The 20,999-nt window shown below is 39.8% G+C and overlaps 2 protein-coding genes across 4 annotated transcripts in view; both read right to left on the bottom strand.

Annotated features, from left to right (window-relative positions):
* thnsl2 (threonine synthase-like 2) overlaps window positions 1–2,999 on the bottom strand; it is a 13,511-nt gene extending 10,512 nt beyond the window's left edge. For 2 of the 3 annotated variants that reach the window (XM_024263278.2, XM_024263280.2), the window contains exon 1: window positions 2,904–2,999. The gene's annotated coding sequence lies outside the window, so the exon portion shown is untranslated. Of the gene's footprint in view, window positions 1–1,928; window positions 2,017–2,104; window positions 2,141–2,903 lie in introns of those variants that run through there. The other variant, XM_024263279.2, reaches the window with a different exon arrangement.
* An 864-nt stretch (window positions 3,000–3,863) lies between these two features.
* On the bottom strand, window positions 3,864–20,096 carry tbc1d13 (TBC1 domain family, member 13). Its single transcript, XM_024263270.2, has 12 exons — window positions 19,726–20,096; window positions 14,853–14,926; window positions 14,735–14,775; window positions 13,586–13,647; window positions 10,228–10,327; window positions 9,429–9,511; window positions 7,416–7,575; window positions 7,025–7,235; window positions 6,123–6,286; window positions 5,366–5,526; window positions 5,236–5,293; window positions 3,864–5,166 (listed from the first exon to the last, which is right to left on the bottom strand). Exons 1-12 carry the CDS (start codon window positions 19,746–19,748, stop codon window positions 5,101–5,103), a joined length of 1,203 nt encoding a protein of 400 aa, XP_024119038.1. The 5' UTR covers window positions 19,749–20,096; the 3' UTR covers window positions 3,864–5,100.
* Window positions 20,097–20,999: the final 903 nt, after the last annotated feature.

Here is a 20,999-nt window from a genome sequence, read left to right as displayed (position 1 = left end):
TGTGAAAATCCTGATGCGGCCCGGCCTCAACTAGATTCTGTCTCCAGCGGCCCCCGGCTGATTTGAGCTTGAGACCCCTGCTTTAGAAACTCCTTTCCTATAGAATGCATAGATACCCTAGTTTCAGGTTTTGTTGTCTGCATGTTTTGTGCAGGAGGATCCAGAGATCTGCTGCTAAGCTGCAGAACAGAAACGGCTGAACTTTGGAGCAAAACGCTGAGACACCGTTCACATTAACTGCTGAGAATCTGAAAAGCAGAAATGTGTGTTAATTCAAAACTCCACCCAGTCATGTGACCCCATATACATTTGTATTTAGATGTTGTTCATGCTGAATACTCTGCATGCGTTATTCAATTGTAATAGAAATACTCATTTACATCTTATTTTATAAAGTTAAGGGCTCCAAGAATCACTTGATTAAAGATTCATTATGAAAAGAAGAAACTGGGTTAAAAATGTCTTTCCTGTAGATCACGTGTCAAAGTCAAGGCCCGGGGGCCGGATCCGGCCCTCCAGGTAATTCAATCCAGCCCTCCAGGTAATTCAATCCGGCCCTCCAGATCATTTTATTTTATTGTTATTAATGACCCGATGTTATCTTGCACTTATTTCTAACTTGTTTAATTTGGACAAAACATATTTTTATGGAGAGTAAAATATTAAAAGTTATTTATTCCTGCCTTATTATTATTCATAATTATGTTAAAAAGTTACAGTTTAAAGTTTTAAAATTTACACTCTGCTAGCTTTTTGGACTATTTTGGTATTTACTAAGGTTTTTTAGGCTGTTTTGGAGTTTAGCTAATATTTCAGCTACATGCTAGCTGTTTTGGCTAACCTAACCTAAGTTTCTTTTATTTTTATTTATTTTTTTATTTTTTTAGACTATCATCTTCATTGACCAAATTCAGCTTACAGCATTCACACTAGTATTATCACAGGTAATGCTATATATATAGTTCATAATTCTGTTAATAAGTTACGGTTTTAAGTTTTAAAAATGTAGTTTATCCTGTTTGGCCCGTGACCAAAGGTGTGTTTTGGATTTTGGCCCCTTGTGTGATTGAGTTTGACACTCCTGCTGTAGATCACGAGGAAACAGGAAGTCAATCTCACAAAGTCTTTTTGTACCCAGCTGGACCTGTGCAACAGGCCTGACCTTTAGGGGTCTTCCTGTGGGCCCCGACCCAGGCTCCCCCAATGAGCAGGACTGTGTTTTAGTTTACAATTTAACTTGAAACTGTGACAAAAACCAGAGAATGGTGGAGCTTCATGTCTACAGTATGTAACGCCATGTTAAAATGTTTTTTTAATCTTCATATAAAACAAACAAAAAACAAAAAGGCAGGCTGGTGTTATTTGCACATATCTACGTGGAACCGCACCAAAACTAATGGAAATTCATGCATTCAAGATGCACATCGCTGCATTGGCCGCACATATTTTAGGTGCGTCCAAGGCTAAGTATTGTTGGTTGCTCGTAGTAACCTAACTCTAATCCTTCCTCTGGGTCTGTGCGACCAAAAAAAAAAAGCTCAGGTCAAGCCGCATGTATTCAGAAAGTTATGAGCAAATAGTCACTTTTAAAAAAAATAAAAAATGCTAATAAAAGCAAAACAGCGTAAAGCAGTAAAAGAACCCCTAGCCAAAAATAGTCTATTTAAGTTTACTACAAGTGTGGGATAGTATAAAGTTCACTTTTTGTAATATCTATATTGTGAACTTAAAGACCCAGTGCAATAAAAAAAATGTGTTTTTGTGTTTTTAACGTGTTCTGATGATGGAGGACATGTATAAAAAGAAAACATTTCTGGGTATTTCTTTGTTCAACTTGTTGTAAATCAGAAGCAGATGAAAAATGCTGCTTAGAAAAGCTTGTGGGCCAAAGTCTTCCTGCTCCTCTCCATTCTGATGAATCCACTTACAAACAAATAGATCCATGAACGTCTTTGTTTTCCTGGTCTGAGCTGAATCTGGATCAAGCTCTGATATTACTCCCCAGTCTTGTTGCACCTGTAATGTTAGGTTGGGTCGTGAGGGTCTGTAAGCTAACAGGACAGAGTGTAAACAAAGGGATCATGGGAAATGAGTGTAGGCTTACTCTGCAGCAGCAGGTATCGCCCACAACTCTGAGGTGAGTTTCTAACAAATTCCCGCCTCTCTGCAGAAACTATGTTCTAGAAAATGACAGTTTTTCTTTATTATTATTCTGTCTAAAATGAACTTTAAAAATTAAATAAATAATACAATCAAAACTTTGAATTAAAAGACTTTTACAATAGGTCAAAAGATGATTAGAAAGGGGTGTAGCACTTTAGTCTAAAAGAGTATTCAGTTAGTATACTTCCTGCATAGTCTAGAATACTTTATTCAAGTATTCTTTAAAAAAATAAACTTCAAATGTATTTTTTGCTGAGGGGAGAAAAGTTTGAAAGATGTTTCTTGGTGATGTTTTCTTCCTTTTAATAAAAATAGGCAAAATCGGTTGCTGGGAAAAAGAAATCAAACATCTGCAGGCTTCTCCATCATCCCCAAACCTGAACCGGTTCTGATTCTCTGTGTGATCCAAATCAGGAATGGGGCAGGGGAACCAGCTGTACTAAGACTCAAGTACTTTTCCTCAGTATGTGATACCAGATAACTGTTAGCAGATAACAGACACTCAGAGTGATCTCATGAAGACATTAAAGTCCATCTTCTAACTTCTGTTTCATAACTGAAGCTCGAACTGCTTCAGTGAACTCAGAGAAACCCGCTAAACACAAATGAACCTAAGCCTGCAGGTTAGCAAAGCGGCACGCGCGCTACGAGCTCGCGGATACGGCAAGCGAAAAGGATCAAACACGTTTATATTCACGAACAAAAAAAGTAAAAGTCTTTCGCAGAAGAAGCTAGCTTACCTCGGCTTGAGTGACAGGTCCTACGCTCTGACGCGGCCGCTCATTGGCTAGTTGCTAGTCAAGGGGGCGGGGCTTACGGCACGTGCACACGTTTGTGATTATATATTAAGTCTATGTTTGTGACAAAAAAAGAACGTCAAATGTAGAAACTATATACATATATAATATGATAATATATTAATGTATATCAATGGTAAAAAGTCATTGTTTACAGAGTAGGAAAGCATTAAAAGTACAAATATGTCAGCAACCACCCTAAAAAGCGACGTTAAAAAGTTCAAATACAACAAAACACACAATAACAGTTTAATTACTGATTTAATCATCTCAAACTATCATTTTCAGTTCACTGTGGGTTTATTTTTATTTTATTCAATGCTTGAGATGAATTCAATTCTACTACCTTTTAAGCAATTAAATTCTTAACAAACTTAACATTTTTTGTCATATTCTGTATGCAGATTAGTTAATAGGGACTATCGTATTTATAATAAACTATTTTTCAATCACCTCATAACTAATTATCTTAACTTTGACTTATCTGTTTATGTCCAGATTGATTTAATCAAGTTTGGAGTCTGTGAATTTCAAAAATGGAGTTTGTGGTTGATGCAACCTAATCTAAAACTTGCTGGTCTCAGGAACATTTATATTAATCATTTTTTATCCTTCATGAACTATTGCAGTTCTGATCCGGATCAGACTGATTTTATGACATTTTCCTGGTTGCTTCTCATTGCCAGAACTTTCCATTATCATCTGGACTGATTTTTTACTACAAAAACTCAAGCCCAACCCGACATCAAAATACTTTTACTTTGAAACAGGCGGGTTCCAGCATCTTCTCTGCGTCTCCATCAGAACCTGAACTTAGTGGGGGTGTGGACCATCAGGATGTTCTGTTTGCTTTTCCAGATAATCTCACATAGATGTAAGAAAACAGAAAAAAAAATCCCATAATGCCCTAGGGAAGCAGAGGGGTCAGCATGCACTTCTGCTTAGTTTATTTCCAGAAGGATTAAAACGTTTTTTTCTCCACCGTTGATTTTAATGCACATCATAAGCAAACATATAAAAACATTCATGGAAGTTTCACCACTTTTTTTTTTTTTTTTTACAAAATCTTACAAAATTTAAATCATGCAAATAACTGACAGAAGACGGAGACACTGAACATCTCATGCGCACGCACCAAGCTGTCAGAAATACAAACACCATACAAAGTGGAGCAGGGTTTTTTTTTTTAAGAACTTTGGGCGCATAAATACTTTCAGAAGTCTGCCTGCTTTCCTCTGCATCAAGGTTGATTCCTGAAACCGGTTCAGGTGTTTGGACTGGCCTTCATTGAGATGCTTCAATGTTGGAATCAGGAAATCCACGTTCGCCTTCGGAGCTGTTCCTTACATTTTAGTTAAAAAAAATATTCATTTTATGTTCTAATTTATAATTTGTTAATAAAAAATTCTACATTTGTTTAATCTCCAATTGTGGGAAAGTTAGATTAGAGAAAATTGGATCAATCCTGAAACAAATCCTCAACCCTTTAATACCTGAGGCGCCGGCGGTGACTCTTAAAGACAAAATCTTAAACATACTGTAACTTTTCAACCGTTAACACGATCATTCCTGCAGATTCTGAAGGAGAAAAGTGGCTTTTCTCCTTCAGAATCTGCTAGAATGATCGTGTTAGTGGTTAAAAAGTTGGAGCTCTGTGTTAAACGGTTAATTAAAACTAAATTAACTCCAGAATATGGCAGTTTCATGATTTCTCCTCCTTCAGAATCACACTTTAACTGTTTTTTCCTCCTATCAGAGGAATCCAGATCTGGATCAGACCAGAACCGGCCAGAGCTGGGGCATCAAACGGATGTCTTTGCTGGCCCTGGTGAGGAACGTCAGGTTCTTCAGACATAAACATGTGACTGCTATCGGGGGTCGCCCTCTGACCTCCGTGTGTCCACGTCCAGGTAAGGCAGACGCGTTTCACTTACAAATGAACCCTTAACGAACAGAGAAGTCTTCCTGATGGCGTCTGCTCAGGGAGTCTTGGTCCAGTCTCAGAGTCGACTGCAGAGGTTCATCTCCCCGCCCAGACGTTTCTGCACGTCCAAAAACCTGTGGGAGTCTCCATCCAACCTCTTCAGGTCACATTAACGTCTTTCACATAAACCTCCACCAGCAGCACAACCCCAGCAGGTTAGGAGGTGTCCTGCAGCTCCTTGGCTTTGGTCAGGATGGTGTGCACGTCTGAGATGGGGTAATCCTGAGGGTTCAAACACGAGGATGAGCTGCGCGTGTGAACACTCGGACTGAGGGCGGCTCTGTGACGTACCTGCAGTAACCTCATGTTCACCGTGAAGTCTCCTGCCAGCAGGTCGCTGCGGATGAGCCTGCAGACAGAGGTCAGAGGGATTCAGGTGAGCGGGAAGAGCAGAGCGGACCGGGGAAGTGCAGAGCCTCACATCAGCATGGCGCAGCACACCAGGATGAGGAAATGGAAGCGGTCCTTGTCAGAGAACAGCGTGTCCCAGATGCGGATGACGTCTGGCAGCAGGAACTCCTGCGAGAGCAGCAGGGTGAGCCAGCGGAAGGTGAAGTACTGAGGCTTGATGTTCTGCTCCTCCTGATGGGCACAGAGAGGACGGACAGCGTCAGAGAGGATCACTCACATGGGTTTCACACCTGAATGTTAGAGAACTTCAGAGATCAGAGGCCTTTTTTCTGCTCTGTGTTCAGGAATTCAGACCTTTCCTGTCAGCTGTCCGTCCCAACCACAAATGTACGCTTCTTGTTTAAGACAGTAGTCCCCAAACTTTTTCTTGTGAGGGGCACATAACTTTTTTTCTCACTGATATGGGGCCGATGTCCAGTTCTGTCTGCGATTGATGCTAGCAGTGTGTTCTCAAAGCCAGATTGAGGGAAAAAAAATCCTAATGCATCTCTGATAGTGTTTGGGGGCCGGGCCAAATGTGGAGGTGGGCCGGATCTAGCTCGCAGGCCGTAGTTTGGGGACCCCTGCTTTAAGTTGTCTCACGGTATCTTTTGACAGACGTTCCATGTCCTCTCACGCCGGGTTTACAGCATATGTGGAAGAGCTTTGGAACAGAGCGTGATCGTCGTACTATGAAGAGATTTGTGGCCGACTCAAACACACACAGGGTGGTGCAGATCCTGTATGTGACTGTAGTCTTACTGCATGCATTCTGAGGGGGGTCTCACCAGCTTGAGGAAGAGCTGAGGGTCTTTGTCCCGGAGCATGGAGTAGACGCTCTCCATCTTGTAGGTGATGCCGCACTGGGAGTCGTCCAGGCTCTTGATGAAGTTGTCTCTGTTCTCTGACATCAGGTTGGTGAAACAGAAGAAGGTGTCTGCTTCGGCGTGCTCTGTGGACCACAGCAGGATGCATCAGAAACACCTTTATGCAAACTGAACAAAAGCTGATTTTATAGAGCTGAGTTCTTACTAGGGCTGGGTTAATAAAATCTCTTTAAGCTTTACAGATCAATAATCGATTCATAAAAATATAAATCAATTTAGCACATAAAGCTGAAGTCCGCTAGCTTGATGCTAATCTTTAATAGAATTTCCCATAGGATGGGACGCTCAGTCGACCTAAATATACATTGCTGACTAAATAAACAATTTTATAAACTCATAGATAGGAATTTTACATTACAACTATTTTAAATAAATATTTTTAAAGTAACATTTGTGATTTAAAACATCATTTTTTCCTCATATTTTCTCCTTCCTCTGGAATAAAGTGTACTTCTATAGTGTGATCTCCACCTAGTGGCCAAACTGAAACGTCCTCCAGGAGAATCAGAACAATGTTTACAATGTTAATGATCTGAACATTTTAGTTAGAACTTCTCCTTTATAGTAACACTGTATGATATTAACAATCTCATTATTTCACTGATACATTTACAGTATGTGAACTGGATCAGATTAGTATAAATAGATTAAAAACATATAGTAGATTATCTATGTATTTCTAAACAAATGTGTATAAATGTGTAAACTCAAGATTGTATTGAATTGAAGAATTTAAAAAAGTTGTGCATCCAATCAAATCGTTTCTGGAAATCATAATCGATAACCACCAAGTTCTTACTGACCTTTCCACTCCGTGTTCGGGTCAGTGACGAATGTGTAGTAGATTGGCCCGACGATCTCATTCATGCCCTGGACGTAGGCGATGCCGGGGTTGAGTTTGGCGTAGATGAAGAGAATGCGCTCCACCACCTCCCAGTGGGCCTCACTGCCGCTGGGCAGAACCTCGTACTCGTTTGACGGGTACAAGTTAAGAGCCTTCCCTGGAGAGCTGACCTGCAGGAGGACACAGCTGCAGGTCAGAGTCTGGTCTTCAGCTGCAGAAGCTCTTCCAGAACCCATTTCATCTCTGAAACAATCCCGCTGGCCTGTTTCCTGAGGGGGGGCTCCAGCACCTTGGCGTGCATGCAGCCGAGTCTGAGCTTTTATTGTGAAAAACAAGCACCCGTCACTCACATTGGTGACGCCGCTGCGGTTACGGTTCACCGTCTGAGCCTTCAGGGTGGTCTGCTCCACTCGCCGACGCAGCGTCTCGTAATCGTTTTGGGGGTCCAGGATCAGTTGGCTCGGGTACTCCGTGGGGCGCTGGAAGAACGCCATGTCCGGGTACAGACGCCTGCAAACGTGAGTCGTGAGTGACTGAAGTGGCAGACACATTCAAGGTAGGTAGACCAGTGCAGCGCTCGGTGCATCAACGGGAGAAGTTAGATTACGTTGAAGATTTTGTGTTTAAGCGACACCGGCAACACCGGCGACACCTGAGGTGTTAAAGCTTAAAGACTGAAAACTTAAAACTTCTATAACATCTGTACAGGTTTTCTTTGGACCTTTGCAGCTTTTTTATCAAAAATTGATTCAAAAGAAACATACATTTGTAATGTTTGAGCTTAAATTATTATTAATAAATTCATTTTTATACTCTAAAAGTTATGGGAGGGGCCATCTGCTGCAACAGCTCCACCCACTAAATTTAAATACAATGGAACAAATATACACAGAACTAGAAAAGTTGCATTACTGACAATAATGCTAGTGGGAATGCTTTTTGCTGAAAGTAGTTGCTGAAGATGCTGAAGCTAAAATGGTGACGCAATTTACTTTAGTTGCTGAAAATGCAAAAGCTATTTGCAAAATGTTAAATTTTCTAAAGACTGGAAACTTTTATAACAGAACTATAGAAAAGTGCTGAAGTTGACCTAAATTTCTGAAAAAAATTGCAGCAAAGTTGCTTTAAAATCCCTAATACATGATAATTTTGCAAACATTTTTAGTGTTGCTTAAATATGAGCTAAACTACAAATTAGCCCCAAATAAACTAGCTCGTTGGCTAAATATTTGCTGAACTCCAAAATAGCCAAAAATTCCTCAGTAAACCAAATTTGTCTAAACGTTAGCCTGTTGCTAAAATAGAAACTAAACTCTAAACTATCTTATAAAAACCTCAGTAGAAAATAAATAAGCTCAAACAATAGCATGTTGCTAAAATATTAGCTAAACTCCAAAGTAGCATTAAAACCTCAGTAGAGGCCAAATTAGCCAAAAAAGAAATGAAACCTAACACATTGATTGAATACTAGCTAAACTCTAAAATAGCCAAAAATTCCTCAGTAAACCAAATTTTTCAAAATGTTAGCATGTTGCTAAAATAAAAGCTAAACTCCAAATCTTCGGAAAATAACAATAAAAGATAAAAACATAGTCCATGAATATATTTAAAGGTTTGTTGATAATCTTCTTAAAATGTTGAGATTCGAAGACTTTCTCATTCATTTCCTATGGGGCATATTTAGCTCTATATTTCAAAAACTATCAAGTTTATAAAAACCAAAAATACAAGGAGGAATGTCCTGAACAAGCTGAACATTTTGATATCAAGATTGTTGAAATCACTGAAAGTGTGATTGAGTTTTACTTCCTGAAAAAGTACAGAAAGGAGCAGAAGAATCTCTACAGTGTGAATGATTAGTAAACATTCACTCATGCATTCATTCATCTTCCAGACCGCTTCTTCCCTTTCGGGGTCGCGGGGGTGCCGGAGCCTATCCCGGCTGCTGACGGGCGAAGGCGGGGTTCACCCTGGACAGGTCGCCAGTCTGTCTCAGGGCCTCAATCACACACTCAGTCACTCTCAGACACATCTAGGGGCAATTTAGAGTCACCAATTAACCTATGAAGCATGTTTTTGGACGGTGGGAGGAAGCCGGAGTCCCCGGTGAAAACCCACGCATGCACGGGGAGAACATGCAAACTCCACACAGAAAGGTCCCAGCCGGGAGTCGAACCGGGGCCTTCTCGCTGTGAGGCGAGAGCGCTAACCACTGCGCCACCGTGCAGCCCAACATTCACTCAATAAAAAGGAAATAAATATGGAATTACATGAATATAAATATAGAGATTTCTTCTCCACAGTTCTTATTGTTTTTGGCTCAGTCCTTCATGATTATCACAGAAACTGATCTTCCTCTTCACCTGACATCTTTGTCGATCTGCAGAAGGATCTCATTATCTTTGAAGTAGGTGTTCCACCTGCTGTCTGGATTTGGGTTCAGAGGCTGAAAAGAAAACCACAGTAAAGTGAGACACATGAGAGCTTCAGCAGAGGAACTACTCCAATACTTGCACAAAACAGTGTTTGTAAAAACAAGCATTTTTTGGAGAAAAAAAAGTTTTGCGCTTAGAGGAGGTGGTTTTTGTTAAGTTAAAGCTAGCTTGATGCTAACGTTTGATAGAATTTCCTATAGGACGGCTAACTTTAACACCCGATCGACCTAAACATACATTCTGACTAAATTAACATCTTTATAAACTCACACACATAAATTTTCTAAACTCTTTTAAGGAAACATTTTTAAAGTAGTATCTGTGGTCTGAAATATTGTTTTCTTCCTTATACTGTTGTCTCATTATTTCACTGATACATTTACAGTATGTGAACTGGATCAGATTAATATCAATAGATTCAAATCATATAGTAGATTGTTACTGTATTCTTAAACAAATGTGTAAACTCTAAATTGAATTGAAGAATCGAAAGAATAAAAAATATCTGAATCAAAACGATTCAGGCTCTTGTGAATCGAATTGTTTCTGGAAATTCTAACTGATACCAGCTCTATCTTTTAGTTCCATTGTTCATACAACTTTCCAGCCCCTTTTTTATCCATTGACTTGATGTTCATCTGATGGGGATGGGGGTTTCAGGGGTTGCTGTCTGCTCCACAGGGCTTTTCTGGATAAAACCTGACAAAGATGCAGGAAAAAGACTCACGTGATCCTCCATGGTCACATCTTCTCTGGAAAGACCCAGGTTAGCTTTGGCGATGCCCGGCTGGATGATCATCTCTTTCAGGAACTGAGAGTACAGATCTCTGAGGACAGACATCAAACACAGAGCAGAGGACCGTTTCAAGAAGCAGGTTTTGTCAAAACTCTGAGTTATTGAACCCAGAGTTAAGAAAACTCTGGTTTCAGAAACAGAAGTAACTGTGAAAGTGAGTGAGACCAAACCCATTTCACAAAGTGGGTTGAGATTATCTCTGAGTTCATCCCTATGGCAACTGAGTCAGTGAATGAAACCTGGTCTGGAGCAGGTTTTCTACATGAAACTTAGAGTTCTCTGCAGTCTCCGCCCCTTTTTAAAGTGAAGGAAGTTCAAATATGAGTTCCTCATTGACATTTAGAGAACATTTACATTAGAGACGTCACGTTTCCACCACGCAGAAACCAAAACGACATGTTCATTCATAGAGGATCATGAAGACGAGGAGGCTGATTAATCCAGAGGGAATGTTATTTATGTCGGGAGAAGATTTTGAGGACACGAGTCGACTGACTGATGTTTCCCAATTCATTTTTTGAGCAATACCGTATTTCCAGAAATGAAGAATTTAAATGGCAATCTATTTTTTTTCTCTTTTTAAACTCTTAACAACAGAAATCTTTAAACCCAAAACACTGGAGATGTCTGTCAAAACATCTACCATGCTTAGGGCGACATATCAAACGTTGCGGTGGTTAGCGCGCCTTCCTTCCATGGCAAATGTTGGGGTTCACTTTAGCATCAAGCTAGCCGACTATGGTGAAGTTTTATTACGGTAAAAAAAACTGTCAGTGATAATTTAACTCTTGAGAATGAAAGTTAAATAAAAACTTATTTTAACATATTCCAGGCAGCTCCAATGTTTCTTTTTTGCGTGCAGTGACATCTGTGTGTGTGTGGGGGGGGGTTAAGGAAAACGGTCATTCATGCGATTACAGAGATTACTGGTTAAAATATTAACAGATCAAGAACCATTCCTAACTTAACAAGTGACAAATGAACCTTCCTGATATTATTATTTATTCATTATTTGAAATGATTCAAATGTAGACGTACGCATTAACTCTGCAGATATTTTCTCTCTGTTTTACCGCTGCAGCTGTGTTGATCTTTTTGTGTAAATTGTGCCTGAGTTGGTATATGTTTGTAGGAACACATCAATTTCTGTCACTGTAAAATATGAAGCCCTATTGGTGTTTGTTCTTGTTGCCATGGTGAATCCTGCTGGCTTTGCTCCATTTTTTATGGTTGCGATGCTCGCACCTGATTCTGAGTCCAACTACTCAGAGTTGATTGAACAAACTCTTTTTCAGCTGTTCTGAAACCGATAACTCTGAGCTTGTGAACTCTGAGTCAGTCAACTCTGAGTGCAGGTTAGAACTCTGAATTTGTTAAACCTGCTTCTTGAGCCTCAGTAACTCAACACTGTTACTGTGGTGAAAACTCTGAGACCAAAACGTTCTCCCTGATGTTTTTCAAACCCACGATCAGATGGACGTTTGGCCTCTTCTGGTTTATTACAATCAAGACTCTTTCAGCCTTCGTCACTGACAGAAACTTTGTCCTTCCTCTATTTTTGTAATCAAGACCACGTCAACAACAGCAAGTGAACTTTCCTGCTTTGTTTGGCTGAGATCCAAACACCTAAACCTGAAGTAAGATCAGGAACCACAACTCTACAAGCTGGAGTTGAAGAGCAAATGAAGAAAAACCCAAACTGTCTGCAGCCTAATACCGACCTTCTGGGTTTGAGGAGGCAATCCGTTTCATCATTTAATCAATATCCCTGATATCTGACCGTTTGAAGCCTAAGTAGTAATGTCAAAACGACAACTGTTAACTAGCGTGAGTTTAATTTTATTTAGTAATGTCCTAAATGTGTAATAGTTTACTAGGGGGCCACATTTGTGCTTACTGGTTAACTAGTAAAACTCTAAGAAGGCCACTAGTAAACTAGTCACATGCAAATTTTCTTCAAGTTTACTAGTTAGGCTTCTTTAAAGCTCCCTAGTTACCTTGTGCAACCAAAATATCACACTAGTGTACTGGTAACATGCAAAATACTAATTAGTTGACTAGTGAGACGTATACAAGTCTTACTACTTAACTAGTGAGAGAAAAATGCACTAATTAACTAGTGCAGTGCAAAAAGCCAACTGGTTAATTAGTTCACATTTTTAAATCACACTAGCTAACTAGTATTGTCTTAAAATGTGGAATAGTTTACTAGTGGGCCACATTTGTGCGTACTTGTTAACTAGTGACATTTCAAAAAGGCCACTAGTTAACTAGTCACATGGAAATTTTCCACAAGTTTAATAATAATGCTCCTGTAAAGCTCACTAGTTCACTAGTGGGACCAAAATATCACACTAGTTTACTAGTGTCATGAAATGTGCTAACTAGTTGGCTAGTGAGACATACTTCAGTCTTACCAGTTAACTAGTGAGAGGAAAAAATGCACAAGTTAACTTGTGCAGTGCAAAAAGCCCATTGGTTAATTAGCTCACATTTTTGTCTCACACTAGTTAACTAGTTGTCCTTTTACTACTTAGGCTAAAACAGCCTGAAATCAAGAATATGGATTTAATGATAAAACAGTTGCCATAGGGCCTTTATACCACCGACCTATCAGAACTCAGCGATCAGATCTATCCCCCTCCCTTCTAAACAGCAGTTGGTGGGGCCTCCAGCAGAAGATCAGAGAGAGCGATCCATCATAAAAGAATGATGAACTCTCCGTCTCTTCTTGACCATTTGATTCTCTTTCATTTTACTGTATTGGAATAAGCTTAAAGCACACGTACATTTATTTCAAAAATTGGATTCTACACCAACGTTTATATTCAACAGTAGAAGAGAAAAATGATGGCGGCACACCAAAGTCCTAATGATAGAAAATGTTTGATCTGACTTTCTTGTATTTTTGATTTAGGTAAACTTGCTACAGCAGGACGATCTTTTAGACACTCAAATTATTTCACAGCAAGTGACACAGCAATCGTATCTGCTGCTGTCAAGACTAAACCAAGTTAAAGTTATAATAATTCAATTGTTGTAAATATCTAAATGGTACATTTTATAAATAAATGGCTTAACCCCTTGATGCCAGAATGTATTTCCAGCTATGAAAATATAAATTTCACTTCTGTTTTGGCTTTTGAGAAGATCCTAAATTAATGGACACAAAAACAGATGACTGACAAAGAAATTATCTTCATTTTCTGAGGAAACAGTATGAAGTTTCTGTTGGTTTTCCAAACCAAACAAGAGCTCAGAAGGTGTCGAGGTTCAGAGGGAGCTTTACCTCTGCTTCTTGAGGAACGACTCCCATAGCGTCTGATCCAGAGGAAGGTAGTTGAGCAGGATCTGGGAAGCAGCAGATGACACAAAACACAGGAACTCCTTCAGTTGTCATTGTAACACAAACTCAACTGCCCTCCATCAGCAGGATTTCTCTATGCTAGAATGAGAGCAGCCTCACAGTTTTCATGCAGGAAGCAGCCAGAGCCAAAGGCTGCTGTGTTCAGCTGTCAGACTGAGCAGATGCTACGCTGCGTTCACACGGCTAATGTGTGTCCACCACCTCTTAGGATGTGCGTCGAATTCACTGCTGGATGCTTGTCCAAAAATGTGTTCAGAAACTTCATAAAGCATGTGGGAGGGGTTACTTTCAAGAACTTTTATAGTCTCATCGTCTACATAACTCACGAGTCAAAGTCAAGGCCCGAGGGCCGGATCTGGGTAATTCTATCCGGTCCTCCACATCATTTTATTTTATTGCTATTAATGACCCGATTTTATCTTGGGCTCATTTCTAACTTGTATAATTTCAACAAAATATATTTTTATGGAGAGTAAAATATTAAAAGTTATTTAAGGTTTAAGTTGATTTATTCTGGAATAATATTCCTTTTTATTATTCATAATTACGTTAAAAAGTTACAGTTTTAAAGTTTTAATAATATGCATTTTGCTAGCTTTTTGGACTATTATGGCATTTACTAAGATTTTTTAGGCTGTTTTGGAGTTTAGCTAATATTTCAGCTAAATGCTAACTGTTTTGGCTACCCTAAGTTTCTTTTTGTTTTTTTAGGCTGATTTTGCAGGTGATGCTATAAATCTAGTTTTGAATGGCGTACGATGTGAACACCATTCAAATGATTTCAGGAGGAGAGAAAGTCTTCCACCTGAACATCTGCATTTATGAGGACAACAACTCATGAAACAACAGCAAAGTATAACATGAGCGTTCTCCAAGTGTCCGTTAGAGCGATGTAGGTCAGAACAGTTTGCTTTTGGGCTTAAAAGAGTTCAGAGCAGAATCTCAGAACATCCATGAAACCTAAATGAGCTGACTGTCAAACTTTCAAACACCGAAAGGAAGAAGACATGCGAGTCACATTATCAAACACTTGTGAGATCCACGTCACCCAGCGCAGCAGCAGAAACTAACCTTCCAGCAGAGCGCCCGGATCCCTCCTTCAAACGGGATCCCTGAGTCCATGAGAGCACAACGGTCAGTCAAACTCACACAGACACGGGTTCACTCAGCGACAGAGAGGGGACGTTACCGTTGAAACACAGCTCCCTCAGCGTCTCCAAGTTGATGTGTTTTTCACTCAGAGCTGCTTTGAATTCCTGGATTCTAGGAAACAACACAGTGAAAGCACAATGAGAAGCTCAGCCGATGACCAACAGTCCATGAGGGAAGTTCTCCCACGCTGAAAATCTGAAAGAATAGTTTGATAGAACAGACTTCTGCTCAGCCTGTGCACCACCCAGACATGAAACAGAACTTTTCAGGTAACTGTAATGCTACATTCACTCTGGGTATGTGCTGCACATTCAAGAACATGCTATGTGCTAATTTGTGAATCCGCCATTACCTGGTGGTGTTCACACGGGACCACCGGAGAAGCAGGGAACGACTTCACGTGTCCGCCATTTATAGATGGAAGAGGCTCATCTTGGTTCAGCACAAACCACAATTATTCATTTCTCTTCCACAACCAATTTTCAAACGGATGGCACTAGAGTTGACACGATTAGTCGACTAATCGACGACTAATCGACTATTACCCGTGTACCTCTCTGTCTGTCTTGTTCTGGATTGGACTGAAAAACAAGAATTTCCCCTGTGGGATTCATAAAGTAATTTTGAATCTTGTATTAAAATAGTCAACGACTAATTTAATAGTCGATTAATCATTACTTTATATTATATAGAGTCAGAGTGAAGTAAAGTTGAAAGTTATAATGGCATTCTGCTAGCTTTATGGACTATTTTGGTATTTATTAAGATTTGAAAGACTATTTTGGAGTTTAGCTATTTCAGCTACATGCTAGCAGTTTTGGCTAATTTAGGATTATTTTCAGTTTGTTAGGCTAATTTGGCATTTAGCTAATATTTTAATTAGCTATCAACTTCAGTGTTTTCAGATATCAATTTCAGTATCTTCAGCAGCCAAATTCATCTTACAGCATTCACACTAGCATCATCACAGGTAATGCTGTATATCTAGTTTTGGTTAGTTTAAAGCTGATGATGGTTAAGATGTGTGCTTTACAACCAGTTTGCCCACGACCTGATTAGTTGACTAATTGGAAAAAAATAATCGGTGATAAGTCGACTATTAAATTAATCGTTTGTGGCAGCACTAGTTGGCCCTTCTGTGCTATGACAAGGACTCTGTCCACACACCACCACCAAATCTGAGCTCCTGATTGGTTGGACGAATGGATGGATGGGGAAAAAAAAGTCACCAATGATTAGCATCAGTGTTTCAAGTGTTTAACTCTTTAAAGGATTTTTATTTCTCATCCTTAACTTCAGAAAATCGTTTTTGGATGTAAAACAATCTGTAAAAATCCTGATGGTTGGTTGAGTTCAGACTTCCATGAGGGTGCTCAAAGGAGGCTGGTGAAGATAAAAGTTAAAACTGCTGCACAGCCCTTATCAGCGGCCTGATGAAAGAGTGTCCATCCAACCTAAGAGTGGATAGTCGAGAGTTCAAACCCAAACAGTTCCCAAAGCCTCCCTGCTTTACTTTACTCTCAGTTTTAAGGGGTTTGAATGGGGCGTTAGACCACCACATGATTCCTCAGAGCGGGGGAGCCTGCAGCTCACCACTCCCCCATGAGGATGGCTCAAATGCGTACAACACATTTCCCACAGCCAGGTGTGTCACAACTGAGACTTTAAGGTCCCATTAAGTAGGGGTGTTGCGGATCACAAAACTCACGGTTCGGATCGTGTCACGGTTTTAGGGTCACGGTTCGGATCACTTTTCGGATCAGTAAAAAGTTAAAAAAAAAAACACAAAAAAAAACACCACCAACAACAACAACAACATGAAAGCTAAATTAATTTTTGGAAACGTTTCAAATCATATATTCAAAATGAATATAAAGTACTTCCCTTACACAAAAGTTCAAAACTTTTGCTCACTGAGGCCTATTTATTAAAACAAAAAATCTTTAAAGTTTGAACACAAGCAAAATGCTAAAACTTGTAGTTTCTGAATACATACAAATCTACAAAAACAGAGAAAAGAATGCTTAAAAATAGTTTTGAAAATACCAAATCTATCTGGTGTTCACTTGAAATACAAATGTTCTGATCCCACTCGCCAAATGGGGACATTTAAATATTTAAAATAATAATAATTATCTGTAAAACGTGGCACTGTTGCACCCGCTTTTCCTGGTGATCTTTTTGGCTTGCCATAAAATCATGTCCATTACGGATGTATTCTTTGAATCCAGAAATTGAAACGTGTACTGATGCTTTTATTCAGGTCTTAACATTAAATAAACCTGATATCTATCCATCCGCGTCAAGTTGAGTAAAGTTTGTGACGGAAGCTGCAGGGTTTTTCCTGGCTTAAAATAAGGTGGTGGTGTCTCGTGGGGACTTCAGATTTGTATACCTTAACAAGTTTATTTTATTATTATTATTATGTAACTTTATTGAACATTCTTTCAATTTACATATTTTACTATAGATCACCTCATTATAAAACAGAAATGTAACTAACAAGCCTAATTTTGATACACAATAAAACAACAAATTATTCTAGTTTGAAGCTCCATACAAAAGCTTCAGAAGAAACCCTCAAATTCATGGCCCCGCCCCCTTGTCCGTTTACGAGCACTCTCTCCTTTCCGCGCGGCAATAGACAGACTGTCTCCTTTTTTCTTTTTTCACGGAGGTTCTCCTCTAAATCAGGTGTTTAAACTCCTGATTTTAAAGCGTGTCTTCTCTCCCTTAAACTCTGTGGGTCTGACGGTAACAAACAGCTGTGGAAGAATAGTCCAGTCGGACCGAACCATTTTCAATTAAGAGGAAGGGGGGTCCACAGACGATGTTTCCAAAACAAAATATATAATTATTGTTACCTTGACATTAAAATCAAAATATTTGCGATTATATATTGGTTATTGGTTTACTGAAATTATTTTTTCTGTTGTATCATTTTGTCATCATTCGGGTCTCCGTGGACTCTCTCAGTCTGGGCTCCTAGAATCAGCCACATCCCCCCTTTTCCAGGAGCTGGTGGCGGCCGACACCAAATTCTCTATGCAGGAAAAGCTCTGAAAGCTCCGCCCACACGCAGCGGGAGATTCAGGAACAGACTTTAAGAAATAACCGTGAAGCTGTTACTTCAGCGCTGGTCAAAACAAAGAGGATTTACAGGAATTTGACAGAATTTCATTGATGTGAACGGACAATGATTAAAATTATGAGAGCCCAAGGTGTGTGCGCTCGCTGGGGGTGGGGGTCGGAGTGGTCCGCGGTACACACGTGTCCCGAACCGTGGCTTCTGATCCGTACGGACCACGGATAATCCGTGATCCGCAACACCCCTACCATTAAGTCTGACTGCAGATACTGTTTAAAGCCCCACTCCAATCATCTTCTGATCAGTGGTCTCTTCATTTGGATTACCATATTTTTAGACAAAAATTAAAAAACCTGTGTTGTTTTCAAGGACGTAGTTTCTGCAGAGCAGCAGGAGTTAATTAAAAATTCACCTCTGAGTTGTGGGTGGGACCGTTGGCATGGAGTCACCCCAGGATCCCACAGCAACCGTTACAGGTGTGATGCGGGAGCGGTCTAGCTGCGACGGATGACTCTCATTGGCTACGGGATGGCTGCAGCCACAGGTTCTGCTGCCGACTTTGTGAAACCCTGAACTCACATAGGATCACGCAATAATCCGCCATTTATTATGATTTAGAATGACGCTAATAGCCCCAATTTTACAAAAAGTTCTGCAAGTCGGCTCCAGTGTCCGGCGAAAATCTGAATCCAACGAAACGGATTCAGAGCGCCTAAGACGCCAGATCGCAGAGATCAGATATGATATGAAAGGTACATAAAGACTCTAGTGATCGCATCGGAGCTGTAACCCTTGCTGTGGGAGCCCAGGGTATGCCTACACTCATTTCCCATCATCCCTTTGTTTACATGCTCTCCCACTAGCCTACAGCCCTACACACCTCCAATCTAACATTATTGATGCTACAGAAATGTCGAGCAATATTGGAGCTTTCCAGCCACTTCATTCCAGATTTCAGCTCCGACGAGGAAAACTAAGACGTTCATGGATCTATTTGTGTGTAAGTGGATACATCAGAATGGAGCGGAACAGGGAGCTTGTGCTGTTTTTAAATACTACATGCTTTTTTTAAACTGCATTTATTTCATCTGCTCCTGATTCATCATGGTTTAGATAAAGAAATACTTACAAATAATTGTAATTGTCCTTAGATAAGTCCTCCATTGTGACAAAACTGCTATAAGAACACGTTAAAAACACAATTTTCATTGGATTGACCTGGACAGACAGTTCACCTCAGACTATTTCATGAATGACAAAAGATATTAAACTAAAAAACTAAACTAAACTAAAACTAAACAAACGAAGACAAGTCCTCTCCATGTTTTCTAGAAGCAAATGCTCCCATCAAACATGATTAATGCTGCTAAACATGTATTAAAACGTCAAAACAGCTTCCAATGATTCTTGATCTGATCCCTCAGGAATCTTCCCGGTTTATAAGGAGCAGATAAATGAAGGATTTGAACGAATGTGTCTGTCAGTGATGGTCGGACCTCTAGGCTGCTCCGTGTCCGGGGATGAGCCTGCACAGGCCGGACACAGCTGCAGCTAACGGTCAGCTGACCTGCTAACGCGTCAGCTAGCAGCCGGCTAACTGGACCCCGTCCTCTCTAAAGCAACATTTGACATTTCTAACCCAACCTTCCGGTATTCATTGTAGGTTTGATTCTAAACATGTCGCGTTGAAGCAGAATTCAGTCTGCGGTCCGGTCACCGAGCTGTCTCTCTGTCTTCACTTAGCGTTAGCATTAGCGATGCTAACGCGGCAGAATCCGGTGGAAACCGCGTCCGCTTTGGCCGCTGCGGCGGCGGCTCTCACCTGTTTCTGTACGCGGTCGACATGTCTGCACAGGTGACAGGTGACTCCCGAAACGGCTTCCACGGGGAACGAATCACTGGCCAGAGGAAGTCCTGCAGCCTCTTCCGCCGTCAGCGTGCATGTCCGCCCGCAGCTCCGCCGGCTGCTTCCCCCTCCACCCCGCCGCGGCGGCACCGCGTAGAAACGCACCGATGCGGGAAAACAACACGATTTACTACCAGGATCCTGAACTTTAGTTTAAATAGAAATACTTTGAAAATTACAGACTCCCTTTGGAATCAGATGACGTGGCCTTAATATGCGGAGAATATTTAAAATATAGGTTTTTTTTCCTGATTCAAATTCAACACTAAATATGAATGTTTCAGAACAAAATTTCAATTTAATTACCGCAATAAAAAAATTAAAATGTTTAGTATTTATTTATTTAGTAGTTTATTTGTTTGTTTATCTATCTCAGGGTAGTCAAACACAAGGGACCAAAATCCAAAACACACCTTAGGTCGAACAGGATAAACATTTAATGAACATTCTAAAACTACATTTTTAAAACTTTAAAACCGTAACTTTTTAACATAATTATGAACTAGAAATTACCTGCAATAATACTAGTGTGAATGCTGTAAGATGAATTTGGCCGCTGAAGATGATAGTGCTGATAGCTGAAGATGCTGAAATTGATAGCTAAAAATGCTCCAGCTGATAGCAAAAAACGTTGAAGCTGATTACCTGCTAAAATATTAGCCAAATACCAAACTAGTTTAAAAATATTTAAAAAAAGAAAAAGAAAAAAATAGGCTAGTCAAAACAGCTATCATGCAGCTGAAAAAATAGCTTAACTTCAAAATAATCCAAAAAAAAAGAAAAAATGGCTAAATTAGCCAAAACAGCTTGCGTATAAATGTTAGTCTAACTCCAAAAACTTTTTTAAAAAGCCTTAATTAGCCAAAACAGTTAGCAAACTCCAAATAGCCTTAAAAACAATCTTAGTAAATGCAAAAATAGCCCAAAAAGCTAACAGAATGCCCATTTTTAAAACCTTGAAACCACAACTTTTGAACTTAATTATGAATAATAAAAAGGCAGGAATATTATTCCAGAATAAATCAACTTAAACCTTAAATTACTTTCATTATTTTACTCTCCATACAAATATATTTTGTCAAAATTATAAAAGTTAGAAATTAGTGCAAGATAACATTGTGCCATTAATAAGAATAAAGTAAAATGATCTGGAAGGCCGGATAGAATTACCTGGAGGGCCGGATCCGGCC

This window comes from Oryzias melastigma, linkage group LG12 (assembly GCF_002922805.2).
Source record: "Oryzias melastigma strain HK-1 linkage group LG12, ASM292280v2, whole genome shotgun sequence".
In the NCBI taxonomy this organism is placed as follows: Eukaryota; Metazoa; Chordata; class Actinopteri; order Beloniformes; family Adrianichthyidae; genus Oryzias; species Oryzias melastigma.
The sequence above is the reverse complement of the archived record's forward strand: the minus strand, read 5'-3'. Positions and strand labels throughout refer to the sequence as shown.

Excerpts from the sequence above, each read along its gene's own strand:
- tbc1d13 (XM_024263270.2), bottom strand. The coding sequence starts at position 19,748 with ATGTCGACCGCGTACAGAAACAG. Across the intron at positions 10,328-13,585 it reads TCGTTCCTCAAGAAGCAGAG|AGATCTGTACTCTCAGTTCC; the intron begins GTAAAGCTCCCT and ends GTCTGTCCTCAG. Across the intron at positions 7,576-9,428 it reads CAGATCGACAAAGATGTCAG|GCGTCTGTACCCGGACATGG; the intron begins GTGAAGAGGAAG and ends TCACGTTTGCAG.